Source organism: Callithrix jacchus, chromosome 22 (assembly GCF_049354715.1).
Source record: "Callithrix jacchus isolate 240 chromosome 22, calJac240_pri, whole genome shotgun sequence".
NCBI lineage: Eukaryota > Metazoa > Chordata > Mammalia > Primates > Cebidae > Callithrix > Callithrix jacchus.
In genome coordinates, this window is record NC_133523.1 from 7,829,061 (window position 1) to 7,853,295 (window position 24,235).

At 51.1% G+C, this 24,235-nt stretch overlaps 3 protein-coding genes across 3 annotated transcripts in view; 1 reads left to right on the forward strand and 2 right to left on the reverse strand.

The window, feature by feature from the left end:
• Positions 1 to 5,922: 5,922 nt before the first annotated feature.
• Positions 5,923 to 12,444, reverse strand: CD320 (CD320 molecule). The gene is made up of 5 exons (XM_008987136.5): positions 12,283 to 12,444; positions 8,580 to 8,693; positions 7,302 to 7,535; positions 6,596 to 6,727; positions 5,923 to 6,409 (listed from the first exon to the last, which is right to left on the reverse strand). The coding sequence occupies exons 1-5, from the start codon at positions 12,407 to 12,409 to the stop codon at positions 6,267 to 6,269; spliced, it is 750 nt and encodes a 249-aa protein (XP_008985384.4). The 5' UTR covers positions 12,410 to 12,444; the 3' UTR covers positions 5,923 to 6,266.
• A 3,473-nt stretch (positions 12,445 to 15,917) lies between these two features.
• NDUFA7 (NADH:ubiquinone oxidoreductase subunit A7) lies at positions 15,918 to 24,128 on the reverse strand. Its single transcript, XM_002761693.7, has 4 exons — positions 24,054 to 24,128; positions 23,606 to 23,655; positions 19,478 to 19,627; positions 15,918 to 16,146 (listed from the first exon to the last, which is right to left on the reverse strand). Exons 1-4 carry the CDS (start codon positions 24,102 to 24,104, stop codon positions 16,056 to 16,058), a joined length of 342 nt encoding a protein of 113 aa, XP_002761739.4. The 5' UTR covers positions 24,105 to 24,128; the 3' UTR covers positions 15,918 to 16,055.
• Positions 23,653 to 24,235, forward strand: part of HNRNPM (heterogeneous nuclear ribonucleoprotein M) — a 154,164-nt gene continuing 153,581 nt past the window's right edge. Inside the window, exon 1 of the mRNA XM_054250737.2 lies at positions 23,653 to 23,748. Coding sequence (XP_054106712.2) covers positions 23,732 to 23,748 — 17 coding nt within the window. The 5' untranslated portion in view covers positions 23,653 to 23,731. The remainder of the gene's footprint in view (positions 23,749 to 24,235) is intronic.

The window sequence follows — 24,235 nt, forward strand, 5'->3', positions numbered from 1 at the left end:
GTGCCCAGTGAACCTGAGACATTCCTCTGTTGTTTCTTATTCGGCCTCAAGTGACAAGGCCACTGGACTTTGTAACTGACCTTGGTCAACCTTGTGACTGCACACCCTACAACCCCCTCCCAGCTTGCAAACCTAAGACCCCCCCCCAGCTTGCCAAAAAACCGCCAACTGTAACTTCTGTAACTTTCCACTGCCCACCCCAAACCTATAAAACCAATTCCTATCCCTCCGCCCTTCGCTGACTTCCTTTTCAGACTCAGCCTGCCTGCACCCGGGTTAATAAACAGCCGTGTTGCTCACACCAAAGCCTGTTTGGTGGTTCTCTTCATTCAGAGCATGTGCGTTTTAGGACCCATGTGGGATAGGCCCTTTATTGTAATCCTGTCTACCCCTACTGCTGTTAAGATTGCTGAAGTAGTGTCCTGTATCCACCACAGCCAACTAAAGCCTGTGGTGGCCCAAGACAGATGGACCAGTCAACCAGATCCTAAGCATCCCACCAAGATGACTTTAAGACGTATCATCAATAAGGACCAAGACCAACCCAGTCCTGCCCCAGACACTGCCGACCCTGAGGACTTGCCGAGCCCTGCTCTGGTCACAAAACTGGAGGCTGACTAGAGCCAAAGCAGTCTTTACCGGTAAGTAAATGTGGACTGAAATCTTTTTTTTTTTTTTTTTTTTTTGAGACAGAGTCTCATTCTGTCTCCCAGGCTAGAGTACAGTGGCGCAATCTCAACTCACTGCAACCTCTACCTCCCGGGTTCAAGCAATTCTCCTGCTTCAGCCTCCTGAATAATGGATACAGGCGCCTGCCACCATGCCTGGCTAATTTTTGCATTTTTAGTAGAGATGGGGTTTCACCATGTTAGTCAGGCTGGTTTCAAACTCCTGACCTGGTGATCCACCTACTTCAGCCTCCCAAAGTGCCGAGATTACAGGCATGAGCCACTACACCCAGCAATGTGGACTGAAATCTTAATACTTGGTGCTATTCTAGAAATATTTGTTGTTCTGCTGTTGTGCTGTCACTATTGCTGTTCCACAAAGGACATTCCTTGCCAAGGCGGGCAGATCACATGTAAAAATGTTATTTTCTGTTTTGCTCATGTTAGCCTTTATGGTAAACTTAGAAAGGGGGGAAGTTTTGGATGGATGTCGTAGGAGCACCCACACTACATGGATGGGGAACATACAAGTCAAAACTTTTTTTTTTTTTGAGACAGAATCTTGCTCCATTGCCCGGGCTGGAGTGCAATGGCACAATCTCTGCTCACTGCAACCTCCACTGCCCAGTTCAAGCAATTCTCCTGTCTCAGCCTCCCAAGTAGCTGGGACTACAGGCACCTGCCACCACGCCTGGCTAATTTGTGTATTTTTAGTAGAGATGGGGTTTCACCTTCTTGGCCAGGCCAGTCTCAAACTCCTGACCTCAGGTGATCCACCCACCTAGGCCTCCCAAAATGCTGGGATTACAGGTGTGAGCCACCGCGTCCAGCTTAGTCAGAATTTTTATATACCAGACCCATTATGAGCGTCCAGGAACCTCCCTAGGAACTTGCATGTATAATCAAACCACCTATTCAACTGGTGATCCTGGTGATGATCAGCCTTATATATGCTATGAGCCTAAACTTTTGCCTGGAACTTGGTTTGAGCTCCATGAAGGATCAAGGGAAGGAACCCTCTACAACTCAACTTTGATACCCCTTCTCATCAAGAAAGCATAATCCTCATACTTAGATGCGTGTCAGGCCACCGAAACACTTTCAACATAAGAAAATAGCTGTAGCCCAAACTTGCTACCTGAAAAACTTTAGAAAAATCGTAACTGTGGCCGGGTGCGGTGGCTCACACCTGTAATCCCAGCACTTTGAAAGGCCGAGGTGGGTGGATCTCCTGAGGTCAGGAGTTTGAGACTGGCCTGACCAACCAACATGTCTCTACTGAAAAAAAAAATACAAAAAATTCTCTGGGTGTGGTGGCACATGCCTATAATCCCAGCCACTTGGGAGACTGAGGCAGGAGATTGGCTTTAACCCAGGAGGCAGAGGTTGCAGTGAGCCGAGAATGCACCATTGCACTCCAGTCTGGGCAACAAGAGCGAAACTCTGTCTCAAAAAAAAAAGAAAGAAAGAAAAATCGTAAAGGTGTGTACCTGGCTCGATTGCATAACCTATAAGCCTCAAAAAAAAAAAAAAAAAAAAACCAGGCTGTTTCATACCCACTATACCTTGGTATGATTCTGATAACTGCGAGGTAGCAGGTGAAGGCACTGTATCTCAGAGAGCCCGCAGTCTCGGAAATTTCACGGTTTCAGACCCGGATTCACCTATATGGACCACAGGTATCAAAGTACCCGTAGGATACAGTAACCTCACCAAGGCAGATGAAGAAAATGCCGAGAAAAGAAGGTTAGGTGTTGTATATTTAAAACCTGGGCAGAAGACGGCACTGTGTTTTTCTATATTGTCAAAAACTCCTGAGCTCATCAACCACAGCAGCGGTTTTGGGTCTTCATTTAATGAGCATTTTAGCTAAGCGATTCCTGAGCCACCCTCTACCACTAAGACTCTGTTTGCAGGCCGGGCACAGTGGCTCATGCCTGTAATCCCAGCACTTTGGGAAGCCGAGGTGGGTGAATCACTTAAGGTTGGGAGTTTGAGACCAGCCTGACAAACATGGAGAAACCCTGTCTCTACTAAAAATACAAAATTAGCCAAGCATGGTGGCACATGCCTGTAATCCCAGCTACTGGGGAGGCTGAGGCAGGAGAATCGCTTGAACCCGGGAGGCAGAGGTGGTGGTGAGCTGAGATCACACCATTGCACTCCAGCCTGGGCAACAAGAGCAAAACTCTGTCTCAAAAAAAAAAAAAAAAAAGAAATGTTTGCTCAGTTAGCTGAAAATATAGCAGGAAATGTGGGAGTTATGTTACGTATGTGGAGGAACTAACATGGCGGACCAATGGCCTTGGGAGGCGAAGGAATTGCTACCCCAAGATAATTACACTTTAACCCTTCTTGCCTCAAACCCTCAGAGCTTTCATCTACCAGCTCCAGTACCTGGCTCCTAAAGGCTTCCATCATAGGAAGGTACTGTACTGCCTGTTGGGGAGCCACCCACACCAACCCAGTAGGTGAACTAGGATGTCTAGGACAGAAACATTACAAGGAAACTACAGACAAGACCCGATGGCAGAGACAAAACAAATGAGGTAAGAGCAGTTCCAAACCACCTCGATCCAACCCATTTTCTAGATTTCCTTCCTTAAACCACTCCTGGAATCAACTAGAGGCAACTAGCAGGGCATGGTGGCACATGCCTGTAATCCCAGCTACTTGGGAGGCTGAGGCAAGAGAATCGCTTGAACCCCAGAGGTGGAGGTTGCAGCGAACTGAGATTGTGCCATTGCACTCCGGCCTGGGCAGCAGAGGCAAAACTCCATTGAAAGAAAGAGAAGGAGAGGGAAGGGGAGGAGAGGGGAAGGGAGGGGAGGGGAGGGAAGAGGTACAAATAAGAGACTGGAAAGACAGACTGGCCCCCAGAAAGAATTATTATGGTCCAGCTACTTGGGTGCAAGATGGGATGTGGGGATATCACACTCCCATCTATATGATAAGCCACATCATTAGGTCCTAGAAATTATAACCAGTGAAACATCCACAGCTTTAGACTTGCTAGCCATACAAGCCACACAGAGGAGAAATGCAACATACCAGAACAGGGTAGACTAGACTATCCTGGCCTCAGAAGGAGGGGTTTGTGGAAAATTTAACCTAACCAATTGTTGTTTAGAAATTGATGACAATGGGCTGGGCGTGGTGGCTCACGCCTGTAATCCCAGCACTTTGGGAGGCTGAGGCAGGCAGATCACCTGAGGTCAGGAGTTCAAGACCAGCCTGGCTAACATGGCGAAACTCCATCTTTACTAAAAATACAAAAATTAGCTGGGCACGGTGGCAAGCGCCTGAAATCCCAGCTACTCAGGAGGCTGAGGCAGGAGTATCGCTTGAACTCCAGCTGGGCAACAAGTTGAGACTTTGTCTCAAAAAAAAAATTAGAATAATGGTTGACATTAGGACCAGGTATTAAGAAAAATCACAGTGAGCAAAAATAAGTAACCCCTCCCAGCTTAGCCTACCTAACTGCAGCTGCAAACTTATCTCACAGCCCACACTCCAGGCGAGTCATAAAACCTGTTTAGAGAAAGCAGAGGCAAAGCAGGCCCGGGACAACCCCCTCCCTATGCAGATAAGAGCACCAGAGCATATGTTAGGTCTGCAGCCGGCACATACATCCACGATTCCTGTTTTTCTGGTCTCCTTGGGTGTCCTCCTCAACCTTTCCACCTCCTACCTCAGCTGCAAGGTTATAGTCAAATAACCACGAAGCCCAAGATTGTAAAACTTAACTGTCTTTGTCCAAAACTTATTTCCTGCCTTGTTTCCCTGCCTCAAATTGTACAAAAGCAATGCATTCTCTTTGTCCAGGGCTGGCAGCCATTATGGGCAGTGAGGCTGCCGTCAGCCAGAGCTCCAGTAAAGATTCTCTTGGCCGGGTGCGGTGGCTCACACCTGTAATCCCAGCACTTTGGGAGGCTGAGGCAGGTGGATCATGAAGTCAAGAGATCGGGACCATCTTGGTCAACATGGTGAAACCCTGTCTCTGCTAAAAATACAAAAAAATTAGCTGGGCATGGTGGCGCACACCTGTAGTCCCAGCTACTCAGGAAGCTGAGGCAGGAGAATTGCTTGAACCCAGCAGGCGGAGGTTGCAGTGAGCCAGGATCGCGCCATTGCACTCCAGCCTGGGTAACAAGAGCGAAACTCTGCCTTAAAAAAAAAAAAAAAAAACAGAGATCCTCTTGTGTTTCTTGGTCTCTCTATTCTTCTCAGCTTGAATTTCCACAACACGCCCACTTGGCCTCCCAAAGTGCTGGATTACAGGTGTGAGCCACTGCGCCTGGCCAAGACCCTGTCTCTAAAAAAATAATAAAAAATAATAGGCTGGCCATGGTGGTTCACATCTGTAATCCCAGCACTTTGAGAGGCCAAGGTGGGTAGATCATCTGAGGTCACGAGTTTGAGACCAGCCTGGCCAACATGGCAAAACCCCATCTCTGCTAAAAATACAAAAATTAGGACGGGCGTGGTGGCTCAAGCCTGTAATCCCAGCACTTTGGGAGGCTGAGGCGGGTGGATCACGAGGTCAAGAGATCGAGACCATCCTGGTAAACATGGTGAAACCCTGTCTCTACTAAAAATACAAAAAATTAGCTGGGCATGGTGGCGTGTGCCTGTAATCCCAGCTACTCGGGAGGCTGAGGCAGGAGAATTGCCTGAACCCAGGAGGCAGAGGCTGCAGTGAGCCAAGATCGCGCCATTGCACTCCAGCCTGGGTAACAAGAATGAAATTCCGTCTAAAAAAAAAAAAAAAAAAAATTAGCCAGGCATGGAGGTGCATGCCTGTAATTCCAGCTACTAGGGAGGCTGAGGCAGGATCACTTGAACCTGGGAGGCGGAGGTTGCAGTGAGCCAAGATTGTGCCACTGTATTACAGCCTGAGCAACAGAGCAAGACTCCATCTCAAAATAATAATAAGCAATTAAAACAGGGTGAGTCTGAGGATTCCTGGCTTCCACTGCACTGGGGAGGTAGCCATGCTGAATGAGGGTCCCCTGACCTGGGAACAGGAAGGCACTGCCCAAGCTCTGCTCTTCTTCCAAGAAGCCTGAAATTAACGCAGACTCCTCGCCCCAGCCCTGGCTCCACTGCTCCCAAAAAGCAAGAGACACAGTAGCTGCACCCAAGGCTGGCTCTCCACGTCCCACCTTCTATGGCCTGGGCTCCCATGGAGGTGGGGCTGCAGCAGAGTCCCCAGGCTGCCCAGGCTGAGGAAGACAGAGACCCAGAGGCAGGCCGAGGTTGTGAAGCAACTTTATTCACCGCCCTCTGATGGGGCAGCAGGAGTGTCTTCCGCATGGGGTCATTCCACCCCCTGGGAGCTGCCTGGGGCCAGCCCCTCAGTTCTGGCTGTGGTGTGTTCCCCTTCCAAGCTCCCCAGGTCTCCATAGGGAATGTCCAGGGACTCTGAATCTCCAGGGCTGCTTCTGCAGGAGCTCAAGTTTGAGGCTGGAGGTTCCACATAGCCAGAACAGCCCTGGTCTCTGAGGGCTGGCACGCCTATATGGCTGCCCACATCACTGATCACCTCCTGCCCGGCTGCACCCAGGGCTGGGTGATGGTGGTGGCCAGTGTTTGTCCTCAGATCAGAAAAGTCTTCCGTTCTGACACCACCAGGGACTCCTTTGCATTCACCAGCAGCCCCATTGGGCAGAGGCGCCCCTGGGCTCGAAGCCAGAACAAAAGGAGGAGGGTGGCAGCCACCAGGCTTGTACTAAGTACCGCTGTGGGGAACAGATGAACAGAGGAGTAATAAGAGGGGAAGGCAAGAGCCCCCAAACCCACCAAGCTCTGCCCACACGGAGATGGGAGTTCTGCAGCTCATCCCTCCCCAACCACCTCCCCTGAATCCCACTTAGAGCTCCCATGCAGCTCTAAGCCTCCTGCATGGGAGGGTAAGTCCATCTCACCGGCAACTGCAATAACCCCATAGGCACTTGGTCTTCCAGAGGACGTTGCATTCCTGAGAGAGGTGACACTCTCAAAGGTCACAGGCGGCCCCATAGTTGTGGCATTCCCTTTCAGGAGGGTCTCACTGGTTCCTGCAATAAGCCCAGGCATTTCAGTTGTTGAGGGGACGCACTGAAGGCATGAGGGGGCCAGGTGCCCAGGACAGCCCTTGGGGTTTATCTTCCAACCCAGGCTGGGTGAAGCTGACTGCTGCCTGTCATTATGTTACTGTTTTTATTTTTTTTAGAGGGAATCTGGCTCTGTCACCCAGGCTGGAGTGCAATGGCACAATATCAGCTCACTGCAACCTCCGCCTTCTGGATTTAAGCGATTCTCCTATCTCAGCCTCCTGAGTAGCTGGGATTACAGGTGTGTGCCACCATGCCCGGCTAACTTTTGTATTTTTAGTAGAGGCGGGGTTTCACCATGTTGGCCAGGCTGGTCTCGAACTCCTGACCTCAAATAATCCACCCACCTCAGCCTCCCCAAGTCCTGGGATTACAGGCGTGACCCATTGTGCCTTGCCCCTAATAATGTCTTGCAGCCCCCACAGGCAGAGCCCCACTGGCAGAGCCATGTGTCCACGCCCCCAGCCTGGTCACGCCACAGCAGGCAGCGGGTGGCCCCGTCTACCCACCAGTCCGCCCCATCCCCGCAAGTGCGCACCACAGCCGAGCTCATCACTGGAGTCAGAACAGTCTGGGTGGCCGTCGCAGAGCCATGTGAGTGGAATGCATTCATCGCTCAGGGTGCAATGGAGCTCTCCTGCTGGGCAGGTTGGGCGGCTGCAGTTGCGCAGTTTCTCGTCGGTTTCCCCGGAGCAGTCACTGACGCCAGTACAGGAGCAGAGGCGGCCAGGGGGCGGTGGGCATTGCCCATTCTGGGTACACGGCTCAATCGCTGGGGCACAGGGTCAGTCAGGTCCCAAATGACCACCCAAGAAGGCCCAGGTACTCCCTGCAACCCAGTTCCTTGCAAGCTCCACCTTCTAAGAACAGCTCAGTCCAAAAAGTGTAACCTTCCACAGGCTCCGCGCCCTGCAACTATTAATTCTACCTTCTAAAGACAGACCTCCCTGCAAGCTCTTCCCCCAAGACTCCACTTGCTCTACCTTCCTACAAGCCCACTTTATTCTATTTTTTTTTTTTTTTTTGAGACGGAGTTTTGCTCTTGTTATCTAGGCTGGAGTGCAATGGCACGATCTCGGCTCACCGGAACCTCCGCCTCCTGGGTTCAGGCAATTCTCCTGCCTCAGCCTCCCAAGTAGCTGGGACTACAGGCATGCACCACCACACTCAGGTAATTTTTGTATTTTTAGTAGAGACAGGGTTTCACCATGTTGGCCAGGCTTGTGTTGAACTCCTAACCTCAAGTGATCTGCCAGCCTAGGCTTCCCAAAGTGCTGGGATTACAGGCGTGAGCCACCGCACCTGGCCCTTTCTTTTTCTTTCTTTCCTTCCTTTCTCTTTTTTCTCTTTCTTCTTTCTTTTATCCCTGATACAGAGTCTCACTCTCTTGCCTAGGCTGAAGTGCACTAGTGCAATCTTAACTCACTGCAGCCTCAACCTCCCAGGTTCAAGTGATCCTCCTGCCTCAGCCTCCGAGTAGCTAGGACTACAGGTGTACACCACCATGCTGGGCTAATTTTTTATCTTCTGTAGAGAGGGGGTCTCACTATGTTGTCCAGGCTGGTCTCACACTCCTGGATTCAAGCAATCCTCCCGCCCTAGCCTCCCAAAGTGCTGGGATTATAGACGTGAGCCACCGTGCCCAGCCCAAGTCCATCTTAGACCCTGCTTCTTCTTATGAACCATAGACCCAAGTCCCACCTACCCCTGTGGCCCTGCCTTTCCCACAGGCTCCACCTCTGTGCACCTTGGCCCCTCACATCCCACCCACAGGCCCCACCCCCTGTAAGCCCTGCCCCTGGGCATGGCCACTCACGGCATTCCTCTTCATCACTGGCATCAGGGCAGTCCTCATCAGTGTCGCAGCGCCAGTTGAGGGGCACGCATAAGTCACCGGTGCGGCACTGGAACTTGGTGGGTGGGCACGAGCCTGCGATATGGATGCAAATGAAGCCTGGGGGGCTGCAGGCTGGACCTCCCTCTAAAGAGTACAGTAGTCACTGTGATCCTCAGGTGACACACTGTGGGAGTTCAGTCAGGGTGGGTGGTGGGAAAGATCTTAGAGGAAAAAGAATACAGTTACAGTAAATAGTCACAACCTTCTTGGAAGGTGGGGTCAGGGAGGCGCTTAGCTTCAGTAAAAGGTTTGGCTGAAGGCATCTGAATTCTCTTAAAAGCTTAGGGCGGCCAGGCGTGGTGGCTCACGCCTGTAATCCAAGCACTTTGGAGGCCAAGGCGGGCAGATCACCTGAGGTCGGGAGTTCAAGACCAGCCTGACCAACTTGGTGAAACCCCATCTTTTAAAAAAAAAAAAAAAAGCTTAGGGTGTAGATAACGTAAGAATGTAGAGGACCTTACCTAAAATGCTTGTTTACTCATGTAGTCTTAAGACCAACCTTTGATTATCCAGGGGTGCATGACTGCTCTCTACTCAGGAGGTCTGCAATGTCAATTACCCTATAGCAGCATTTACTCAATACCTTTGTCATTTAATCTGTACTAAATAAATGTGAACTTCACTGGCTGATGGGGCTTGGCTGCTAACTCTTTACCCAACCCTTCTCGGTATCAGTAAGTGCCCCAGACCCCTAAGTCCACTCTTTCACTGGGTATCTGTGTCTAAGTGCATCTGTGCATCCATCACTGGGTCAGGGTCTGCTGGTCAGACCCAGACAACAGGTAAGGTCCTGGGATACAAGAACCACACTGGCAGCTGCTTGTTACTGAGCCCCTAGTACAAGTGGGGTTCAGAGCGCAGTGGTTCCTAGCCTTACCAAGAGCCCCACTAGGCAGGTGCTACCGTACCCTGCAGGCTACAGAGAAAGGAACTAAGAGGAGAATACAGACGTGGTGGCAAAGCCTGGGCACAGTGGCTCATGCCTGTAATCGCAGCACTTTGGGAGACCAAAGTGGGTGGATCATTTGAGGACAGGAGTTCAAGACCAGCCTGGCCAACATGGTGAAACCTCGTCTCTATTAAAAATACAAAAATTACTCAGGTGTGGTGGATAAGTTTTGTATTTTTAAGAGACGGGGTTTGCCTGTAATGCCAGCTACTCAGGAGGCTGAAGCACGAGAATCACTTCAACCTGGTAGACAGAGGTTACACTGAGCCGAAATCGTACCACTGCACTCCAGCCTGGGTGATAGAGCGAGAGTTGGGGCTCAAATGCAGGTCTTGATGATCCTAGAGTCTTCACCAGGCTCTTCACATCGAGATAATCTACCCGGGAGACCTCCAAACTCTGTGGTTAAAGAGACTGGGGGTGGGGCCATTTCTCCATATGCCCTGGGTCAGGTTCATGGGCTCAGGTTAGCAGGGAGGGTCTATCTCCTCTGCATTGCAGATGGGAAATTGAGGCACTGGGCAGAGAACCTACTTAGTCACCAAGTCCTGTTGCCTTGCCTCCTGAATTCCTCCCAGACCTGATCACTTTCCCCATCCTAAATGTGTCAGCTCCTAACCAGAGCCTCAGGTCCCAAGGTCCATTAGGACACCAGAGACCTGCCCTTCCCTCTCTCCTCTCTACACCCTGTGTTTCCCCCTATATTTTCAGATCTCAGCTGATTTCCTGGGTGGGGTCTCATGTACCCCTCAGAGACCTAGGAAGCCCTGCCTCCCACATCTAACAACTGTCCTTACCCTGGTCATGCCTACTCACCCAGACTGGACATCCTATGGAGGTCAGGGCTGTGACAGGTCACAGGCCCCTAAACCCAGGGCAGTGCCTGATCATAAGTAAACACAGGTCACAAAAGGGTCCAAGCTGGGTCCAGAGAAGATCTGAGCTGTCCTAGATTATGAGCAGGAAAGCTCAGCTGTTTGCCAACCTGGAGGGGCACAGAGGGGCCTAGAACCTGGGCCAAGGGACAGAGGAACGGAATGGCCTTTAGGGCTTCCTCCTGGGTACGGCCAGGGGAGGTGGGAAATCCACCACCCTAGCTTGGCTTCACTCTGCCAGGGCCTTTAACCTCTTCCACCTTTACCCACCAGCTATGAGCCTCCAACCCCTCATTTCCCCACAGCCAGCCCCTCCCTGGCCTTCAGGGCCAACTGCACCTTTGAGCCACACAGTCCCTGAGCTCTGTGGAGTCCGGAAGACCTGTGGACAACCCGGCGCCAGCTTCCTTCCCTACCCCCAGGGGGTCTGGCAGCCTCCAGGAGTGACTCTCTATCCAGGCCCAGACTCTCACAGCCCTGACACCTCTGACTCCAGGCCCACTGGAGTGTGTGTCCCTCTGCAAAGTGGACAGCAGAGCACAGCAGTCCCTGCCTCACAGGGTGGCAAACCTGATAAGAGTCAGTGACCAGTGACTTTCCCACCTAGCCTCAGTTTCCTTACCTGTAAAAGGGGTATGCTGGGAATCCCTACCTCAACATCCTGTGGAAAGGAGACTCTGTATAAGGAGTTTTGTCCTGTAATCCCAGCACTTTGGGAAACAGAGGTAGGTGGAACACTTGAGGTCAGGAGTTAGAGACCAGCCTGGCCAACATGCTGAAACCCCATCTCTACCAAAAATACAAAAATTAGCCAGGCATGGTGGCAGCACCTGTGGTCTCAGCTACTTGGGAAGCTGAGGGAGGAGAATCGCTTGAACCCGGGAGGAGGAGGGTGCAGTAAGCCCGAGGGTGTAGGGAGACGCACCATTGCACTCCAGCCTGGGCGACAGAGCGAGACTCTCAACAACAAAAAGTTTTGTACTTGGTTAATGTGAACCCTGCTTTCTTTAAAACAAACAAACAAACAAAAAAACAGTGTCAGGGACTTTGGGGTGAGTCCAGGGACCTACAAAACGCGAAATGCACAAAGGAGCTGGGAAAGCGTGTGAGCCTGAGCCCGGAGCTGCAAGTCAGGAGTGTCGGTGTGCACGAGGAGGCTACTTCAACCCTCCCAGCTGCCTCTAGGGGCCTCGGAGAGGGGGCCCGTCCCCACTGGCCACCAATCCCACTTAGGCCAGGGTGAACATGTCCACAGGGGTATACTGAACTTGTGACCCCAGTCTCTCCGAGGGCCTGGAGTAGCATGGAGGGAGAGACCTCGCGGACGGAGGACAAAGGAGGAGAGGCTGGGAGGGTGGGGAAGGTAGCGGAACAGAGACATGGCCTGGGCGCGAGGGTTTGAGCGCAAAGGCACAGGTATGAGAGGCACCAGGTGACCCGCCCTGCGCGATTAGTTGTCGCAAAATCTGAGCCAGCTAACAGTTTTTTTGACCACGCTGGCATGAAGGGGCGGCCTGGAAGTGACAATGGGGCACGACAGAGCAGATCACGTGTGGGGTGGTGCACAAAGCCGAGGCAAAACTGTTAAGAGCACCCGGGCGGAAGGACCCCCAGGCCCTCAGTATGGGGTCTTCCTAGCACCCGCGCGGCTTCTAGCAAGAGATAAAGTCCAAGTCCAAGTGCTGGGGGAGTGTCCGGGACGGACGTGCGGTGTAGCCAATGGCTAGGCGTTGTCGGAGCGCAGAGGGGAGGCTAAGCCTCGCGAGGAGGGGAGCCCGCACTGCGGGGTGACACTCACCTGCGGCCTGGCCCGAGGTCTGTGTGGGACGCGGGGTCGCGGCCGCCTCCAGGCTTAGTCCAAGACCGAGCAGCAGCCGCAGAGCCAGGCCCAGAGCCCCTGTTCGCTCCACCCCGCCCCGCGCCATCCAGCCACTGGTCTAGCTGTCTCCGTAGCGGCGCCGGCCACGCGCCGTCCCTACCTCGCTCTTATCCCTGCGCAGGCGCACGCGCAAGAGCATGATGGGGCGGGACCCACGCCCCCCACCGAGTCCCTCAGCACCCAAGGTTACGCGTACCGTAAATGCCAGAATAGGAGAGAAAGAGAATTAGAGGCCGGTCCCCACTTTCCCCAGTGACGAGATCGGTCAAAAGGTATGGAGCCCGCTTGAAGTTAGAAACTTCTAGGGATGGAAAGGAATTTCTTGATGTTCATTTGCATCATTTCCCATTCCACATGGGGACTGCTGCAAATGTTACTGCCTCGTGATCCTCTTTAATATGGCTGCCACGCCCCTCAAGCACTCCTCCTTCCTCCCTCATCTCACTGCTTTCGTGGCGCCGACAGGTAATTAATTTTATTTACTTATTCTGGTTAATTGTCCGAGTCCCCATACAATGCCAACTACTGGGGGGCAGGGATTTTCTGTTGCTCATTGCTTTATTCTGAGGGCCTGACACATAGTACCTGACTCATAGTAGGTTCTTAGTAAATATTTGGTGAGTAAACGACCCCAGAGTCGGGTTGCTTGGGGGAAAAAAAAAGGAAAGAAAATAAATTAATTAATTAAATTTAATAAAGGCCGGATGTGGTGGCTCATGCCTGTAATCCCAGCACTTTGGTGAAGCAGAGGCCGGCAGATCGCTTGAGCCAAGGAGTTTGAGATCAGCCTGGGTAACACATCAAGTCCCTGTGTCAAGTAAAAAGAAAATTAGCTGGGCCTGGTGGCTCTAGCTTGTAGTCCCAGCTGCACAGGAGGCTGAGATAGGAGCATCACTTGGGGCTGCACTCCAGCATGGGTGACAGTGAGACCCCATTTCTTTTTTTTTTTTTGAGACTGAGTTTCGCTCTTGTTGCCCAGGCTGGAGTGCAATGGCGCAATCTTGGCTCACTGCAACCTCCGCCTCTGGAGTTGAAGTGATTCTCCTGAGTCATCCTGTGTACTGGGGATCATAGGCACCTGCCACCACCCCCTGGTGTGTGTGTGTTTTGGTAGAGACGGGGTTTCACCATTTTGGCCAGGCTGGTCTCAAACTCCTGGCCTCAAGTGATCCTCCCGCCTTGGCCTCCTAGGAAGACCACATTTCTTCAAAAAGTTGGCTGGATGAGTGGCTCACGCCTGTAATCCTAGCACTTTGGGAGGCCGAAGTAGGTGCATCACAAGGTCAGGAGTTCGAGACCAGCCTGGCCAAAATAGTGAAACCCTATCTCTACTAAAAATACAAAAATTAGCCAGGTGTGGTGGCATTCGCCTGTAGCCCCAGCTACTCGGGATGCTGAGGTGGGAGAATCGCTTGAACCCAGGAGGTGAAGGGTGCAGTGAGCTGAGACCACAACATTGCACTCCAACCTGGGATGACAGAGTGAGACAAAAACGAAAAAAAAAGAAAAGTCGGCGTCATAAAACTTGGTTCAGAGGCCGTCACTGGCACGCCTTGCCTAGGGTCTTGCTCTCCTGGTGGCCTCTGCACACCCTGCCTGGTCTTTCTCTCCCTCCTGTCTTTCTGAATCTGATTCATCCTTTTGCCCCAAGCAGAATCCCACCTCCTCCAGGAAGCCTTGGGCTGTTAGCCTTTATAGGACCCACTCTGGGAGACATGTACCTGCTGCCTGCAACTGTGGCCTTTCCCCTTCCAGAGGGCAGGACCCTCTCAGCACCCTCTTGGTCCACAGCTGATCTTTTTCAGCTGCTGAGGGTACTGGGCTGTGCCCTGGGACAGCCATGACACTCTCCTGCTTAGGGTCACTGGGTGGCTCCTGCAGCCAGACTTGTACATCTCCCTTTGCAGATGTGTGTCTCCTCCCCAGGAAACAACTGCCTTCCTTCCAGGGCTCATTCTCATCCTGCAACCCTAGCATAATGGTTTCTGGCTCAGGGAGGCCTTTCCTGATCTGCCCTAGGTCTCCCTTCCGTGAGCAGCCCTCACTGTCCTTTGCCTTCCCTCTTGAGCTGCAAGGTGACCAAGGTCAAGCAGGGGCCTCAATGGGAAGGTGCTGAGGAAGGTCCATGTGAGCAGTGGCTGGGGGAGCCCTCAAGAGGTGGAAGTTAGGCCAGGCGCAGTGGTTCACACCTATAATCCCAGCACTTTGGGAGGCTGAGGCAGGAGGATCACTTGAAGTCAGGAGTTCAAGATCACCCTGGCCAACATGGCAAAACCCTGTCTCTACTAAAAATACAAAATTAGTTGGGTGTGGCTGTGCACACCTGTAGTCCCAGCCACTTGGGAGGCTGAAGCAAGAGAATCGCTTGAACTCAGGAGGCGGAGGTTGCAGTGAGCCAAGATCATGCCACTGCACTCAGCCTGGATAACAGAGCAAGACTTTGTCTCAAACAAAAATTTAAAAAAGAGATGAAGGCCGGACACAGTAGCTCACACCTGTAATCTCAGCACTTTGGGAGAACAAGGCAGGCAGATCACCTGAAGTCAGGAGTTCAAGACCGGCCTGGCGAACATGATGAAACCCTGTCTACTAAAAATACAAAAAATTAGCTGGGCATGGTGGTGGGCACCTGTAATCCCAGCTACTCGGGAGGCTGAGGCAGGAGAATCACTTGCACCCAGGAGGTGGAGGTTGCAGCAAGCCGAGATCTCACCATTGCACTCCAGCCTGGGCAACAAGAGCAAAACCCCATCTCACCCCCGCAAAAAAAGAGATGGAAGTGAGAAGTCTGTGGCTGGCCTACCAAGTGTACACACACACACACACACACACACACCCCTCCCCCACCTGACCGGTCTTCATGATCAGTGTTCCCCAACACCCAGCGGTCCTGGAGTCCAACCTCCCAAAAGGGTCACCCATTCCCACCACTCTCAAGGTCAGAGCCTGGCTGGCCTTCGGGGGAAAGGGTGTTGTCTTCAGGGCCTCTGCACCCAGGGACAGTGTCTCTCCCACCCGTGGAGCACCGACAGAATTGGAAGACTCAGCACTGACTTCACCCCAAAATCCAAGTAAGCTGGGTACTGCTTAAAATCAGGGCTGGGCATGGTGGCTCACATCTGTAATTCCTGCACTTTGGGAGGCCAAGGCAAGCAGATCACCTGAGGTCTGGAGTTTGAGACCAGCCTGGCCAACATGGTGAAACCCTATCTCTAGAAAAAATACAACATTAGCCGGTTATAGTGGCATACATCTGTAGTCCCAGCTACTCAGGAGGCTGAAGCAGGAGACTAGCTTAAGCCTGAGAGGCAGAGGTTGCAGTGACCCAAGATTGCACCATTACACTCCAGCCTGGGCAACAAGAGCGAAACTCTGTCTCAAAAAAAAAAAAAAAAACTGTAAAATCAAGTCAGGTTTGGTGGTTCTTGCTGGTAATCCCAGCACTTTGGGAGGTCGAGGCTTGGTGGTTCTTGCTGGTAATCCCAGCACTTTGGGAGGTCGAGGTAGGAGGATCACTTAAGGCCAGGAGTTCAAGATCAGCCTGGGAAACATGGTGAGACACTATTTTTTTATTTTTTAAAGTAAAACGAGAAGCAATACTGGAGCTCTACGTATTTGTCATAAATTAGGTCACTGTCACCCTGGAGGGAATCCAAGGAGGCAAAGCAGTCAGGGGCCCTACGGGTGCAGTGTCACAGGTAAGGCTGGTCCGAGGACAGCTCCCACCTCTTTATGGGAGGCGCTGGAGTCACCGCCTTCTTCTCAGTGGCTGCTACAGCAGAGCTAGAGGAGGGAAAGACTTCAGTGAGGGTTTCCAAAGAACAGTGTGGAAGGATCTGAGGCAGCCCACACCTGCCCTGGTACAAACATGCCCAGAGGGACTTTCTGGACCTGCCGGGCAGACAGCAGCGTGTTCCAGAATGCCAACTCCTCCAACGTAGCCCCTCAGAGGGTCAGGCGATACCAGCTGGGAGCTGGCAAGCCTCCTCTCTCCCCCAAGCCCTGTGTGAACACCCTGCCGTAGTTCCAGGGCCCAGAACCCACGGTGGAGAGCTGGGCTCCTCCCTTTCCACTTTTGGTCCCCAGTGTACACAAGGCCCCCACCCCCATTCCTGCTGCCTCTCAGAACAGGATGCTGGCAAAAGGACCAAGCAGTTAAATGACACTAGCCTCCAGCTCTTCCTGCCTTGGGACTGAACATCAACTACCTGGCAGGCGCTACTATGTGGGCGCAGAGCCAGGAAGATGGGGTTACCGCCCTCAGAAAGACTCAGGCTGATGGGGCTAAGAATCCATGTGCAAATGGCAACTGCAAAAACACATCTCTGGCCCACAGGTGGCCAAGAGGGAGCCCCCAGGAGATGGTGTGCTGGGAAGTCCAGGATGAGCACCCTCCCCTCTCACTCCGCCCACCTGAGCCTGTGGGGCCTAGGGCTGGAGAGGTTCACACACCTCACACCCTAAGCAAGAAAGAAAGCAGGAGGGTGGGATGACGAGGACGTGCTCTAGGGGTGGAGGCACAGGACCTCGAAGGAGCCTCAAGGAAGTGGACGGGGCAGAAGTGGCCTCCCTGGGAAATGCAGACATCCCTGAGGGCATGGCAAGGGGTGTGTGGGAACAAGGTAGCTTGCCACACTCTGGTGCTGGACTCCAGTGAATCAGAAGGTGACAACCACTCCACTGACCAGAGTTCTTTTTATTTTTTTAAGACAGAGTCTTGCTCCATCACCCAGGCAGATGTGTAGTGGCATAATCTCAACTCACTGCAACCTCCTCCTCCCAGGCTCAAGTGATTCTCTTGCCTCAGCCTCCCAAGTAACTGGGATTATAGGCACGTGCCCTCCCAACTAATTTTTGTATTTTCTTTCTTATTTGTTTATTTAGGAGACAGGGTCTCACTTTGTCACCCAGGTTGGAGTACAGAGGTGCAATCTCAGTTTACTGAAGCTTCTTTGACCTCCCAGATTCAAGAGATCCTTCTGCCTCAGCCTCTTAAATAGCTGGGACTATGGGGGCATACCACCACACCCAACTAATTTTTGTATTTTTTGTAGAGACGGTGTTTCACCATGTTGCTCAGGCTGGTCTCGAACCCTGGGCTCAAGGGATCCACCCTCCTCAGCCTCCCAAAGTGCTGGGATTACAGGTTAGAGCCACAGTACTCCTAATTTTGTATTTCAATAGAGGCAGGGTTTCACCATGTTGGCCAGGCTGGTCTCAATCTCCTGATCTCAAGTGATCCACTCACCTCGGCTGGGATTACAGGCGTGAAATACCATACCCAGCCTGAAAAATTTTTAATAGAGACAGGGTCTCGCTATGTTACCCAAACAGGTCTAGAACTCAAGCGATCCTCCCTCTGCAGCTTCCCAGGTCACTGGGATTACAGGCACACACCACCATGCCCAGCCTATTCACAGAATTCCTTTTTTTTTTTTTTTTTTTTTTTTGAGATGGAGTCTCTGTTGCCACGCTGGAGTGCGGTGGCACTAACTCAGCTCACTGTAACCTCCACCTCCCAGGTTAAAGCAATTCTTCTGCCTCAGCCTCCCGAGTAGGTGGGATTACAGGTGTGTGCCAGCACCCTCAGCTATTTTTTGTATCTTTAGTAGAGATGTTGGCCTGGATGGTCTTGATTCTTCACCTTGTGATCCACCCGCCTCTGCGTCCTAAAGTGCTGGGATTACAGGCATGAGCTGCTGCGCCTGGCCCTATTCACAGAATTCTAAGTATAGAGCTGCCCTGCCTGGCCTCATCACCTCCCAGATCTCAGCACGCTGCAAGTCTAGCATCCCTATTTTAAAGATAAAGAAACCAAGGCTCAAGAAGGCTGAGGCACTGCCCACACTGTGAGTCAGCTGTAGAGCCCAGACTCCAATGGGAGTCCAGGTGAATTGGTTTGAAATTCTGCTTCTGCTTACCACTGTCTTTGTGACCCAGGACAGTCATTTGGCCTCTCTGAGCCTCAATTTTCCCTTTTGCAAGAGAGGCCATGACCATCTAACTGGTGGAGTTATTGGGAGGTAGGAAGGATAGTCTCTGTGCCAGGCTCCCTTCTAACAGTATACAAATATTAATTATGAGGATTAACCCTCCTAACAGCTTTCTGAAGTAGATACTATTACAGTCCCCATTTAATTAAGAGAAAGCACCTGAAACCAGGAACCAAACTAGTTTTTGAGAGGAGCTGAGGGTTATACAATTCTCTAAGAAGAATATATGGCCAGGTGCAGTGGCTCACGCCTGTAATCCCAGCACTTTGGGAAGCTGAGGCCGGAGGATCACATGAGGTCAGTTCAAAACCAGCCTGACCAACATGGTAAAACCCCATCGCTACTAAAAATACAAAACTATCTGGGCATGGTGGCACATGCCTGTAATCCCAGCTACTTGGGAGGCTGAGTCAGGAGAATCGCTTGATCCTGGGAGGTAGAGGTTGCAGTGAGCTGAGATCATGCCACTGCACTCCAGCCTGTACAAGAGTGAGATTCCGTCTTAATCAAATAAAATAAAAAGATACATAATTATATAAGCTGCATTGTCTCAGCTTTTCACAGGGCCCTTGGAGGTACCCAGAACTTCATCTGTTTTGTAGGATGCCCAGTCCCGGCTGAAGCATTAACTTCTACCCTGCCCTGGGTTGGACTAAATGAGCTCTTGCTGAGCATGGTGATTCTCACCTGTAGTCCCAGCTACTCGGGAGGCCAAGGCAGGAGGATCACTTGAGCCCAGGAGTTTGAGAACAGCCTGGGCAACAGAGCAAGACCCCTCTCTACAAAACATTTAAAAATTAGCCCAGCATGGTGGCATTAACCTGTAATCCCAGTTACTCAGGAGGCCGAAGAAGGTGGGGAGGATCGCTTCAGCCCAAGTTCAAAGCTGCAGTGAACGATGACTGCACCATTGCACTTCATCCTGGGCGACAGAGCAAGACTGTCTCTAAACACAAGTAAATAAGCTCTTGGACAAAAATCTCCCAGCAGCATAGTTCCTGACATAGTTGATGCTTACTAAGTAGGATCTTGACAAGCGCCCTTTCCACAAGCTGGGGAGAGGGAGTGGGTCGCAGGAGGGGGCTGTGGGGGCTCTGGTAAGCAACACTGGAGATCCTCACCTCTCTGCTGGCTTGCCTGACACCAGCACCTTCTGCGAGGACATGATGATGGAAGGGGGCACAGATTCCCGGCGGCCATCGCGAGTGCAATAGTAATTGTTGGAGAGCTTGTGGTTGGGACCCACAGGGAGCTTGGGAGGAGGCTGAGTTCTGAGGGAAAAAAAGATCGCATTAAAGCAAAGAGACAGTCATTGTCACAGTCCCACTGTGGGCCCCTGTCAGCTCAGGGACCCACAGCCAGCCATGGGATGTCACAGGCTGGGGATGTCCCTTGGTACACTGGCAGGGACATATGCCTGGGGAGGGGTCCTGGGACCAGAAGCAGATGGCAGCCCTAGGCACCCCACCTATCCTGAATAAGCAAGAGGGTACAGCGGACCCTTTGTGAGGCTCCCAAGGCCCGGGACATGTTCCCTTGCCCTATGCTTGGCAGCCAGCCTCACCTGATTTAGCCCAGTCTAAGTGGCTTTTTCCCCTAAGGCCAGGCTATGGCGCCGTGCGTTTCCTGTTATCTCAGGAAGTCTTTGGAGAACCCTGCTGGGATTAAGGCCCATTACTCAAAGAACACCTTGACCTTGGAGCCTGTCCAGATCTCTACATTTCCTGCCACCATGTGGCCAGGCAACAACTCTTTGGAGCCCAGAGAGGGGTGAACAGAGTTCGGTCTTGGCTTGAACTAAACCCTGGACTGCTTTTCCCGGGAAGCCTGAGGCCTTAAAAGGAAATGCTCAAAACAAGGCCAGTCATGGTAAATCATGCCTGTAATACCAGCACTTTGGGAGGCCAAGGCGGGTAGATCCCTGGCGGTCAGGATTTCAAAACCAGCCTGGCCAACATGGCAAAATCCCATCTCTACTAAAATGCAAAAATTAGCCGTGCATGGTGGCAGGAGGTAGAGACTGCAGAGAGCTGAGATCACGCCACTACACTCCAGCCTGGGCAACAGAGTGAGACTTCATCTCAAGAAAAAAAAAAAAAAGCTCAAAACAAAAAAGTGGCTTTCCAAAGAGAGGGGGAAGAGAAGACAGGAAAAACTGTAAATCGATCTGTTTGCACTTAGCCATGTTTCTAAGTCACGTTTTTGTCTGCGAACTGTTTTGCCAGAATTTAGTATTTTTTCGAGACAATGATCATATGTACTCCAGCCTGGATAATATATGCAATCATATGATCGTTTGAGGTGTGATCATAGCTCACTGAAGCCTCAACCTCTGGGGTTCAAGTGATTCTCCCACCTCAGCCTCTCGAGTAGCTGGAATTACAGGTGCACATCACCACATCCAGCTAATTTTTCTGAAGTAGCTGGAACTACAGATACACATCACCAGATCTGGCTAATTTTTTTTTTTTTTTTTTTTTTTTTTGTGTGGAGTTGATGGGGGTCTCACTATGTTGCCCAGGTTGGTGTCAAATTCCTGGCCTTAGGTTATCCTCCCACCTTGACTTCCCAAAGTGCTAGGATTACAGGTGTGAGCCACCACTCCTGGCCTTTTTCTTAAAACAAGTGTGAGTCATTGTATTTTTTAAAAATAAGAAACACAGGCCGGGCGTGGTAGTTCACGCCTGTAATCCAAGCACTTTGGAGGCCAAGGTGGGCGGATCACCTGAGGTCAGGAGTTCAGGACCAGCCTGACCAATATGGTGAAACCCCGTCTTAGAAAAAAAATAAATAAACACAAAGTAAAAGATGTTTAATATTAAAAGCAATATAATATGTGAAAGACTTTGCTTAAGGAGGCTGGATATGGTGGCTCATACCTGTAATCTGAACATTTTGGGAGGCCAAGGAGGAAGGAATTGTTTGTTTGTTTTCTGGGATGGAGTCTCACTCTGTTGCCCAGGCTGGGGTGCAGTGCTGCAATCTGGGCTCACTGCAACCTCCGCCTCCTGGATTCAAGCAATTCTCCTGCCTCAACCTCCCAAGTAGCTAGGACTACGACCCGTGCCACCATGCCTGGCTAATTTTTGTATTTTTAGTAGAGACAGGGTTTCACTATTTTGGGTGGGCTGGTCTTGAACTCCTGACCTCATGATCTCTGTGCCTTGGCTTCCCAAAGTGCTGGGATTATAGATGTGAGCCACCACACCCGGCCAGAGGCCCGAAGTTTAAGACTATCTTGGGCAACATGGTAAGACCCATTTCTATAAAAAATTTTAAAAACTAGCCAGCCATGGTAACATGTGCCTGTAGTCCCAACTACTTGGGAGGCTGGAACAGAAGGATCACTTGAGCCTGGGAGTTCGAGGCTGCAGCAGTGAGCTATCATTGTGCCAATGAACTGCAGCCTGGGTGACAAAGACCAAGTCTCAAAAAAAAAAAAAAAAAAGCTAAATAAAGCATCCAGATGAATCACTAGAGGGCACCCTCATCCAAAAATTTTACAAAGCCATTTCCTCAACTGGCCCAACTACTCTGATAGAAAACCAAGTGCGGGATGGTGGAAGAGCATAATAAATAATAGCCTGAAGGATGCTGGGCTTAATACGTAAGTGATGGGTTGAACTCTACAGCAAACCGCAGTGACACATGTTTACCTATGTAACAAAACTGCAAATGTATCCCAGAACTTAATATTAAAGTTGAAAACAAAAAAAATTCAACACTTCTAATATTTGGAATTAGTCACAACATACAGGCATTCACATTTTTTTTTTTTGTGATTCATAACCAGATTTTAATGTATCTTTTTCCAATATTCAAGGGGAAACTCCTGTATGAAAGCTTGTTCTCAGAGCCTGTAGCAAGGAGCCAGAAAGAAATCCAGGGGAAAGATAGAACCTTGCATATATATCTTTTACAATATTCCAGAGACTCATTTAATGTCTTCCCAGCCAGAGTTCTTAATTTTTTTGCCTTACACATAATTACTGCTGAGGGATTTTTGGCTTGAAAGCCTTTTGGGAAGAGCATAAAGTGAGAGGCAAATCGGTGTGATGTATCTTTTTTGCTATGCAAAATTCTCATATGCAATCTAACTCAGCCATGCATGCTATATTTTTTCCTTTCATTAAACCCTCAATGACTGCCTTACCTATGCCTACCCCTTTGACTTCATAGATTATACCATTATCCCTTTCCCTCAATGGGTTCCATTTATAATGGCCTCCTTCCTACTCAGTCTCTCTCCAGCCTGACAGTCTTAGCCTTTCCTGTTCTCTCTACTCAGAATGGTTTGTTTTTTTGTTTTTTTTTTGAGACAGTCTTGTTCTGTTGCCCAGGCTGGAGTGCAGTGGTGCAATCTCAGCTCACAGCAACCTCTGCCTCCCGGATTCAAGCAATTCTCCTGCCTCAGCCTCCTAAGTAGCTGGGACTACAGGTGCATGACACCATGCCCAGCTAATTTTTGTATTTTTAGTAGAGACGGGGTTTCATCATGTTTGGCCAGGCTGGTCTCAAACTCCTGACCTTCAGGTGATCGCCCACCTCAGCCTCCCAAAGTGCTGGGATTACAGGTTTGAGACACCATGCCTTGCCAAAATGTTTTTTCAATAATTATTCTTTGAATGGTTCCTTCTCATCACTCAGGTGACTCAACTGTCAATTCCCAAAGAAAGATCTTTCCCAACTACCTGACTTTACATAGCGGCCCTCCAGCTTCCACTCGTTTTGTCTTCAAAGCATTCCAGAACAATACTACCTGCTTTGTTTCCCTGCTACATTTCTCCCTAGTATGTGGGGTCCATGAAAGAAAATGTGAATAAGAACTTTCCTGGTTCACAATGTTAAATCCAAGGCTGAGGTCATATATGCCAGAGGCTTGTAAACATCCACTAATTTTTTAATAGAAATGAGTTTGAAATAGGACACTTCTGAGTTCAAATCCCAGCTGTCACTTTCTAACTTCTGAGTGAATTCAGGCAAATGATTTAGTCTCTCTGGACCTCTTACTGAGTATTGTAAATCTAGCCTGATTCCCACTCAGAATGCACGCCCGGCCTCGCTGTTCCAGGAGAGCTGTCTCCGGAGTTCAGGAAGGTTAAAGAAAAAAACCTCTGCCTCCAAAGCCTGGCAAGGAACTGGTGGCAGGAGGTTAGCCCTGCGCCTCAGGGATCTAAAGAAACACGGATCTTGTATTTCGTGGAGAAAGGACAAAGCCAGAGGCTGGGCAGCGAGCGGGGCCTGCTCACCGCTTGGAGATCTCCTGGTAGCGCAGCTGCAGCTTCGCCTGCAGGTCATGCTGTGGGAAGAGCAGAGGGGAGGTCGGTCTGCAAGGCACTCAGGGAGAGAGAAAAGGAGAGTGCGAGGGACCAGGGATGGCCCGGGGATGCGCATTTTAAGGGAAGGCAGAGGAGGAACACTCGGGGAAAGGGATGTGGGCCCTAAAGGTGAAAGCCGGGGTCCTGGCCCACAAGATCCAAGGCTAAGAAGGTCCTGGATTGGGGAAATCCCACGCCTGAGTGGGTCCCCGGCGAGGAGAGGGTCCCGGGCTGAAGGGGTCATGAGTTGGGGGTTCCCAGGGAGATTCCGCGGAGAGCGAAGGGTGCCGGCTTAGGAGGGAGGTGAGTAGCAGGAGAAGGTTCGGGACACACGGAGCCCGAAGCCCCTCCATGACGCGGCCCTGTCCGCCCCACGCACCCCGGACGCCCAGTTCCGCAGCCGCTGGACAATACGGGTGGCGGACGCCATCTTCCGTCCGCGCTTCTGAAGAGCGCCGCCGCTGACGTCTCCACCGCAGGGGCTACTGGGAATTACGCGGCGTGGTCTCGCGAGGCGGTAGTGGGCGGAGCTAGGACGTACTATAAAGGCTCTCCCCGGAG

Excerpts from the sequence above, each read along its gene's own strand:
- CD320 (XM_008987136.5), bottom strand. The coding sequence starts at position 12,409 with ATGGCGCGGGGCGGGGTGGAGCGAACAGGGGCTCTGGGCCTGGCTCTG. Across the intron at positions 8,694-12,282 it reads GACCTCGGGCCAGGCCGCAG|GCTCGTGCCCACCCACCAAG; the intron begins GTGAGTGTCACC and ends TCCATATCGCAG. Across the intron at positions 6,410-6,595 it reads TGGGGTTATTGCAGTTGCCG|CGGTACTTAGTACAAGCCTG; the intron begins GTGAGATGGACT and ends TGTTCCCCACAG.
- NDUFA7 (XM_002761693.7), bottom strand. The coding sequence starts at position 24,104 with ATGGCGTCCGCCACCCGTATTGTCCAGCGGCTGCGGAACTGGGCGTCC. Across the intron at positions 23,656-24,053 it reads TGCGGAACTGGGCGTCCGGG|CATGACCTGCAGGCGAAGCT; the intron begins GTGCGTGGGGCG and ends CTCTTCCCACAG. Across the intron at positions 16,147-19,477 it reads TCAGGCAAGCCAGCAGAGAG|CTCTGCTGTAGCAGCCACTG; the intron begins GTGAGGATCTCC and ends TCCCTCCTCTAG.